The sequence below is a fragment of the Athene cunicularia genome, assembly GCF_003259725.1.
Source record: "Athene cunicularia isolate RWA chromosome 4 unlocalized genomic scaffold, athCun1 chr4_part1, whole genome shotgun sequence".
NCBI classification, from domain to species: Eukaryota; Metazoa; Chordata; class Aves; order Strigiformes; family Strigidae; genus Athene; species Athene cunicularia.
This window is the reverse complement of record NW_020799098.1, coordinates 41398221-41407667: the sequence shown is the minus strand read 5'-3', so window position 1 is coordinate 41407667 and position 9447 is coordinate 41398221. Positions and strand designations below refer to the sequence as shown.

Genomic DNA, 9447 nt, shown 5'->3' with positions numbered 1-9447 from the left:
CGTATAGGTCCGTGATTCTATTAAAATGAGTACATCAGTTCTGTTTATTACTCACAGATTTCTTAAAAAGAATAATACATGGAATAAAGTATCACTGAGAATGAACTGACAGTTATTAAATCAGTTACAAAGCAACTAGAAAAATGGTGTTGCCTTACATGGCATATCAGAAAGCTATCTCACACCTAGCAGTAACATTTTTTCTTTAAAAAAAATCACTAGGTTTGCATGCTACCTATGTATCTCATTCATCATTTTCTCACTAGTCCTTTCAAATCAGAAATACCATGAGAAATATATACTAAAGACTGTCAGGATTATCATGGATTAACTTTGAAAGACAAAATATTTTCAGAAGAATGTTGTTAAAGAGACAGACACAAAAGTGTGGCTATTTTTTAATGAAAAAAAAAATTAATTAGTATTAAAATTTACTTTTTTTTCAAGCCTAACTCATGCTAGGGGAAACTTCCTCAAATATGGTCTCTCTTCCTAGGGCTTACTGCAATTTTAAGTTCTGTTTAAATTAAAAATTTTGTATCTTGTTCCTCATGATGCAGACAATTTAATGTTACGATTGTTGGTTTTCAACAGAATTATATATGCAGTGTTATATATGTAAAACACCTCAATTAAAGGCTGCTTTCTCCTTTAGCAGATACAAGGAACGATTTTTCCTGCTCCAAATTTTAACCCTATTATGGATGCCCAGTTGCTCGGAGGAGCCCTACAGGGAATCAGTGAGTATCTTGACTGATTCTAAAACTTTTTTTTTTTTTTCAGAAAGCTCTCATAAAATAACAAGAATTAGGCAAAATAAAAACTCATAAAATTAGAAGTGTCAACATGTATCTGTTGATTCTCCAAGGTATCACGATAAGATACACTGGTGATGTCCAAATAAATCATGTATCTGCATTCACAGGAACTAAGAGGTGATTGCGATGAATCTAAAACCTATTCCAACACTTACAGTAATGAATGCTTTCCTTGAGAAATCAGAAAAAGAAAACAGAATTCTGTGTTATGTCACTACAGTGAAGGAAAGGTTTTTAATTGTAACTTCAGTAATTAACTATTACTAAGGACTGTTAAGTCTTTTAATCAGTGATCAAGAAATAAAACTAAATGGAGTAGAAAGTTTAAAGAATTTATTATCTTTCACTCATAAACAATTCTTGCTTTCAGTCTATGTCGATTTTATGAGTTTCATGGAAATGAATCAGACTGATGGTAAATCAGTGTCCTGCTAAAAAGCTGGTGTAATTTTGGCTAGATGATCCAGAATAAAGAGAATTAAACCTGGTGTATACTAAGCAAACACAGACTTCCTCTGCCAAGTGAAAAAAAAAAATATTCAATGTCCAATTACATTTGTGTCAAAATGGAATCTGTCAGTTATAGATTATATGATAAAATCTGCCTAACAAAGCTGTAATAGGTACAGAACATGTATCTGTAACATATATTTATATATGCACCTATATAACAATGACAGGCAGAAACCTGAGAGACTACCCTATTCCATTCAGATGCTAGCTGATGCCCCTGCTTTCCAGCCTAATTCAACTCTGCTACAAGTGTGATAAAGACAATTGATTTACATTTGGAGATGTATTAATGTTGGAATGTCATTAAAATTCTCAGGCATCTGCAATTACCAAGAGCCAAGTTCTCGGATGAAAAGAAAAAAATTATAAAATTGTTTTCAAAATATGTTAATCATTATCTTCTTTTTCATAAGTAGTACATACTGATTCATTATAGAAGTTTAGCAGTATGCTCTGGCCATCAGGCAAATCAAGCTTGGTAACCTTGAACAAAATGTCCTTGGAAATTGGTTAAAATCCTCTATTTTTTAAAACTTCATAAATTATTTTACATAGTTTCTCTGAAAACATACATCTTTCCATTTATCAACAAATGATCTGACCATAATTTGTCATCCCCATAAAAGGATCCCTAATCCTGAAATGACAATTTAATCAGTATCAACAGGGCATACAAATATGACTTCGCAGGCTCAGCCACAAATTCTGCCAGTGTGCCTAGTTCTGAATAGATGAAAGCCTCTCTTTTATTGATGCTTTCAAATCCATTGAGCTTGAGAGAGATGGTGATGCAACTGCTAATAACAAACCACTTTTTGCTGGTATTACACCAGCAAGTGAAAGGTACATAAGCACAGTAAATATAACTGATGTTGTTGATCTATTTTTTTCAATAAATTACGTTAATATTCTTGAACAAAACATGAAAAATCACAAACGTAAGTAAATAACAACACTTTGTAAACTTAGCATCTGTGTCATGTTTCCTTTACAGGTTGTGAAAAAGATGTGTTGATTGATATCCTAACACAGCGTTGCAATTCACAGCGGGTTATGATTGCCGAGGCGTACAGAGACATGTATGGCAGGGTACGACAGAGCCATTTTGTACTTTCATTACTTCTGTCTCTTCTGTCTCCAGGGTGGTTGGTCAGCTCTTCTCTCAGGTCAGTCACTGGAACCAAAAGCCTGGCAGACAGCAGGTTGTCACCAACAGATTGGCATAGAACCTCGCTCATGTAACTATCAACACCTCTGACAGTCATTTATATAGCAGTAGGAGTATGTCTGCCACACACAAAGTTTAAAAAAAGGACATGGAAAGTTTCTTCTTCTGTAGTTCATTCTCCTTTTCTATTGACCAAACCAGACTTTCTGGATAATTTTTCTTTCTCTATATGCTTTGGGGAGTTTCTGCATCACTTTTTTTCAAGTTTTTGGAATACATAATAAAATAGTATTGTATTTGGGTTGAAACACCAAAGAAAAACACCAAACCAACAAGTACAGGTAGTTGCCTCTTATCCATGCACTGATTAATGTACCCATTTCAAGCACTGAATTCTCAGAGCTCATACCATATAACCCCATCCCTACATTAAGCACAATACTCCTCTGAGCTGCTTAATTTTAAATTTATGAATCTTTGAAAAGTGTTTCAAAAATTTTAAGACATGAAAAGATAGTGCTTTTTTTTCAAATGCATTTTATCCATATTTACTGTATATAACAATGTAAGTTTTGTTAAACAAGTTGTTAAAACATACAGAGATAGATATACATTTTATTTTCAGATCTACTATTCCTAATCAAAAGTTAGAAGGAAAGTTGCAATGCCTGCATTTTCCTCAGTTATCCCATCTACATAAAGGTGGAAATAATAGCAACAACTATTGTAAAATCCCTGTGAAATCTGGTGATGAAAAGTTCTGTATGAAACTAGATACTATTGGAAAGCTAAAGAAAAATACTGTGATTAAATTGACCAGATGTGCCCTTCCCCTAAGAGAAGCCAGCCAAACATTTTAAACAAAATCTAGCTTTGTTCCTTTCCTGAAGCCTGAAAAACTAACAGCTCCCTGGAAAATGCCTTGAAGGTCAGTGTATGCTTGCCATTGGATTGATCAGCATGAAAGGGGACAGTGAGTTTGCAGAAAAGTACCACACCACCATTAGCCTTAATTAGAGTTAACTAGAAATGGTTCATTCAAAAACTCCACATTAACTGCTGATGTGGTAGTCTGTTACACCACCAGTTTGTTAACTAGTGGGTGTATTTTCTTCTTTGAGTAGCCAAGCAGTTTTCCAGAGACAGCCTTTGTGCCACTTGTATACCAAAATACCTCATAACCACTGACCTCTATGCTGAAACACCCCCTTACTCTACTAGAATAGGGGGAAAAGAGAAAAGCTGGATTTAATCAGTGCAGTGGGTTAATTTTTTACTGGTACTCACCTAAAGGAGATCACTGGCTTTATTTGGTCTGTTATCAAAAATCAAACACAATATTTGTGATATTTTAGATGCAGCCTTGAATGGATATGTTTAAAATAAACCATAAAATAACAATAACTGAATCACAGGTATCCTTACCTTCCAAAAACTGACAGTGATTGAAATCAATCGATCTGAATGATTGGAAGTGGTTTTCTATTACAAGGTATTTATTAGATTACCATTACACTTGCAAACCTCATTGAGTTTGTTTTACTTATAGAAAACTAATGCATGTTAAGTTACCCAAAGGTGCTGTGATTGTAAAGCAGCCAAGCCTATTCTTTCCAAGTCTTCATTTATCTCTTTAATCACTGGACAATGCTCCTTCTCTGCTTCATCCATAGGATCTGGCTATGGGTTTTTTTAACCTTTTCTCTGGAGTGTTTCAACTAGACCTATCAAGGATAAACATTTAAAAGCTCCATATAATTTTTTATCTTTAATTTCTACCGTCTGATATATGAAGATGTCTTAGAGATAACACCAATGATATCTCAATAAAGAATTGCCAGATATCCTTCAGGAACAGAGTTATGATTTGCCATATTTAGTATTCATATAGAACAATTCTTGACTTGCTCATCCCTGATCTATTTGGATTTTATTTTCAAATCCAAAAAAAAAATAAAAATATAAACAAATAAATAAATCCCTATAAAAATACCTCACCTTTAAATGTATACCTTTCAGACATATTCAGTCAACCTGAAGTGCTATAAAGCCAGTGGTCATGGACCTAAAGATCTAGAAAAACTACAAAAGCCAAATAAAATCTCAGATGTCATTTTTAAGAATTTCAATATCTAAAACTATGAATAATAATAGAAAGGAAAGGCAAGCAAACTATTTTTATATTCCAGCAATGGGCTACAGAAAATTCTGAAACTCATCGAACATCTTGCTTATACACCCATAATTTTAATTTAAATGAATCTGTTAAGCACTGGGTAATAGCACAAGCTCTATCAAGATACTCTTGACAGATTTAAAAAAAAAACAAAAACGTCTAGCTTTACTGTTTGCTATGTGGAAACAGAGGTCAGTACAAATTACTCTGATCTAGTTCACAGATGAAACAGGAATGCTGAATTTTTGTCTCACCTGTGACAGCAGATATACTGAAATGGCTAATCTGGTTAGTGCTCCATGCAGTTTATTTGACTGATTCCTCTAAAGTTTGCAATCTTGGGAAAGAACTGCCAAACACAATGGGATAAATCTTTCCCCAAAGTGCTGCAGTTTACACTTCAGAAGATACTTTAGCACACATCAGTGATAGCATTTCATGGCTGTAATCTGTATTAATGGCTGTACTCTGTATAAATGGATATATTGCATTGGGCAAATGTGTGATTTGGCAGTCCCAGTTTATGAGTAGTAAACTCTGCAGGACAGAGAAGACAGACAGCTAGGCAATACGATTTTAGCCTTCTCAGTTTAATCTATGGTAAGTCTGTCAATCGAATGCTTCACCCTCTTAATTTCAATGCAGTCTGTTCAATACGGTAGCTATCATGACCATTCATTTGACAAATGTAAAGTTTGACACATTAGGAGAAATATATATTTTTAAAATAATAAAACCCTGAACTAGCTGCATGATTCAGACATACAGACAAACTTTAAGATTTCTTCTTACAATTAGCCTTCAAGGATTTCTTATAGCAGACAATTAGGAAATGTTAATAATGACAACTTAGAGTTGTCTCTTCTTATTTTTCAGTACTTCACTTCCCTTAGTTCTGATTGCAGAAGTAATTTTTAATTAGTATCCATTTGTATTACTAATCCATTTTCCCACAGGCATGTTGTCAGAAGTGAAATGTCTTAATGAATTAATTTCTATTCCATGTGTGATTTAGTAGTTGTCAAATGCATCTAGTGCGCATTCACCAAAGACTGCATATGTTTCTTCATGATAAATTTAATTTTTAATGTGTATATGTCCTCCTTCATTGCTACTCTAGCTACTAATTTAATTATATTCAGATTTGTATCAAAATCAAAGTACAGGCCTGAAAAAGACTCAGCTCTGAAAACATAATAGTTTATATCATGGGAACCATTTCTGTTGTTCCTTTAATTTCAGACTTAGGTCAGAACATACCTGACAGCTGCCTAATGCTGTACACAAAACATAAAAAAAAACAATGAGTGCACCAGTATCTTCTTAATCAGAAGCAACAATAGAATAACTAACAAGCTTTTGGCATTTGCAGTGTTTTGAAGGATGCTACTGGGAAAGGGAAGAGTGATGAGGAAACTCCCATCCATTACTCAGCTACCTGGCAAGCGAGTAGAGACAAATGAGAGGGAAGGGGCGGTGTCCTTTTTATTAATGCAGCATCTGTCAAAAGTAGTGAATTCTGTTTGAACGTAATATATACATAAATTGAAACACATAACCTTCCAGTAATCCAAGGCAAATATTTTTATGTACTAGGAGTGGATGATTTTTTTAAATCATTCACATAGTGAGTAACACTGAAAAAAGGACAAGAAATCGCCTGTGTTCTATGGGATTTCACTTCCAAAGGTGCTTAGCACTCACAGATTCACACAAAGAATATGCCAATGGAAGCTGCCATGGTATTCAGGCTTCCAGGCCTTTAGGTAATAGTTGCACTTAAATGCCATAATTTTCTTCTGCATTCTAATGAACCAAAAATCAACAGTCCTATGTAGTCTACTGGTTTATGTGTCTATGGTCATCTCACTCATACTATTAGAAGAAATGGGTACTATTTAAAATAATATTTTTCTTAATTTAGGCAGAATTCATCTTCAACAGTTCATCTTTATTCATTTACAGAGAAAACCATTAATACTTTTTTAAAACTATCTTCATAAATTGTGACGAAACAATCCTGTCTATGCATTTTCTTTTTCATTTCAAGGATCTGATTACAGACCTCAAAGAGAATCTCTCTCATCACTTCAAAGAGGTCATGGTTGGCTTGATGTATCCACCTGCTTCCTATGATGCCCATGAGCTCTGGCATGCCTTAAAGGTACTTGATAAATTCAGAATTGCATAGTCACAGTCACTAATTACAGTACTGAACATATGTTGAATTGATTTATTTTTTTTTTACATTTAAATGGTTGATAACTTCGGGAAGTTAGTACACTGGAAGAGTCTACCACACAGTAGTACACTAGGTCATCAGAAATACAGTGCTATATGTTTATTCATTGGTATGCTAAAACCAGCATAAATAATATCCTTGTCATGTAACAAATACAACCCATTTAACACTCATGGTAAACTCAGTAAATTAAGAAATATTTAAACAGGAATGTATAAAGCCCTGGTCCTGCAAGCATTTATGTATGTTACAAACAAAATTCATTTCAACAGTCAGTGTCACGCACTAAGCCTCCACCTCTGAAAAGACCAATACTTTAGCAGAACATGCCTTTACCTAAAAACAAATTACTCTGTGACAAAGCAATGATCACTCCACTCAAATTGAACTGATTGCACATTTTGAAGAAAATATTTCCTTTTCTTCCCAGGATCTGAGACTGTGCTCCTTAAACAACTGAAGCTTTGAAAAAAAAAAATATTTTTTTCAAAGATCTTGTAATTAAATGGTGAATTTGGTTCCCACAGGGCATTGTGGAAGACAAAGGCACAAATCATTTCATAAAGGACTTCAATAAAATAATAGAAAACAGGTCCACTGTTTGCTATTGAAAACAATCCTTGGCAAATTCCTTCTCAGGGACTTCCTAAATTGCCAATTCCTGCAAGATGGGAAGGCATATCAGAGTTCAACACTGTTTTCCTTTTATTTCTATGAATACTTGCTACTGTCCACTGCCAAAAATAAGATACAGACTATACAACTCTAAACAAGGTGACCTATCTTTCAAATTTTGAAAAACCCCTCAAAAAAAAAAATTAAAAATTACACTTTGTTCTTTCCTTCAGACACTTAAACCAATCCACTTTTTAGAACTACTGATATATTTTTAGTTACAGTTGGCATTAAAAGGATTGTGAAATATCATTGGTAGCACAGGAAGCATGATTTTATTAAAATTATTGACAAGACTGCCAGTTATATTTTGTCTAAATGTGGCTCAAAGTTAAACTTAATTACAGTATTCTCTCTTGAACTGGATTCATATGGCCAAAGTGAAAAACAGGCCACATGTGTCCCCAGGCTCAAGCTCGATGTCAAGTTCTCACATTATCCCAAAGGCAGAATACTCACCTCCACTATACATGTGCATACCAAAAGGAGCATATGCAGTGTATCTTATGTCAATTCAACTATATAAAATTAATTCAAATCCTGTGGGAAAATACAGTGATTTGAAGCACTGAATGATGGCCATGATGCTTCCCTTAAATACTAAATTCTACAGTAGACATTACAGACCATAACATGACTGAACAGATTTTTTTAAAAAAGAAAAAAGATAGAAGCAGAACATAATAGTTGTGCTCATATGTACTTCAGATTGCTTGAACATTAGCTGGGGATGTATGCTCAATCTCTGCATCTGATTTCTTTTAGAAAATCCTAAATTCTTACAAAAGTTCTACAATTCAAATTCTTCTGACTATGTTTCTGTCAGCCTGAGTCTTACATCATTCCTCACTAGTTAATGTACATTCTGAAATTCAGATTATGCAGGAGAGCTGAGCACGCACACGACCAATGTGATCAAGCAATGCCTGTTTATTATAACTAAGAAAACCCTTTTATAATGTTCTCCCACACACGTGAGTAACATGCTGTACAAGTCCTCAAGATTGGACAGTTAACTTAGCCTGCGCTTTAAACCTTCTTATGATTGGATAAAAAGTGCCACATCAGCCTTGCCAGGCTTCTGGGGGTTGTTTGACTTCTGGGGGTTGTTTGTCTCGTCGAGTTTCTCCCCCCTCATTCAGGGTCACATCCTTATCTCATTCTTGCTCAGGCTGAGGCTCTTATCCGTCTTGTTCTCACACAGGATTGCTCACATGTCCATTCTCTCACAGAAAGCCCTCTAGAATCCCAACAATATAAGTCATATCACAGAATCAGAATGGTTTTGGTTGGAAGGGACCTTAAAGTTCATCTAGTTTCAACCCCCCTGCCATGGGCAGGGACACCTTCCACCAGACCAGGCTGCTCAAAGCCCCATCCAACCTGGCCTTGAACACCTCCAGGGAGGGGGCAATGACAGCCTGTCTGGACAACATTTTCCAGTGTCTCACCACCCTCACAGTAAAGAATTTCTTCCCAAGATCTAATCTAAATCTACCCACTGTTACCCCTCATCCTATCCCTACACCCCCTGATAAAGAGTCCCTCCCCAACTTTCCTGCAGGCCCCCTTTAAGTACTGGAAGGCCACTCTCTCCCCAGAGCCTTCTCTGTCCAGGATGAACAACCCCAACTCTCTCAGCCTGTCTTTGTAGGAGAGGTGCCCCAGCCCCCTGATCATCTTTGTGCCCTCCTCTGGACACGCTTGAGCAGGTCCATGTCCTTCTTATGTAGGAGACCCCAGAGCTGGACACAGCACTGCAGGTGGGGTCTCATGAGAGTGGAGCAGAGGGGGAGGATTCCGTCCCTCGACCTGCTGCCCACACTGCTCTTGATGCAGCTCAGGATACGCTTTC

The 9447-nt window shown here is 35.7% G+C and overlaps 1 protein-coding gene across 1 annotated transcript in view; it reads left to right on the top strand.

The window, feature by feature from the left end:
- The first annotated feature begins 664 nt into the window (after positions 1 to 664).
- ANXA10 (annexin A10) overlaps positions 665 to 9447 on the top strand; it is a 22929-nt gene continuing 14146 nt past the window's right edge. Inside the window, exons 1-3 of the mRNA XM_026846989.1 lie at positions 665 to 740; positions 2326 to 2420; positions 6726 to 6839. Of these exons, the coding sequence (XP_026702790.1) occupies positions 701 to 740; positions 2326 to 2420; positions 6726 to 6839 (249 nt within the window). The 5' untranslated portion in view covers positions 665 to 700. The remainder of the gene's footprint in view (positions 741 to 2325; positions 2421 to 6725; positions 6840 to 9447) is intronic.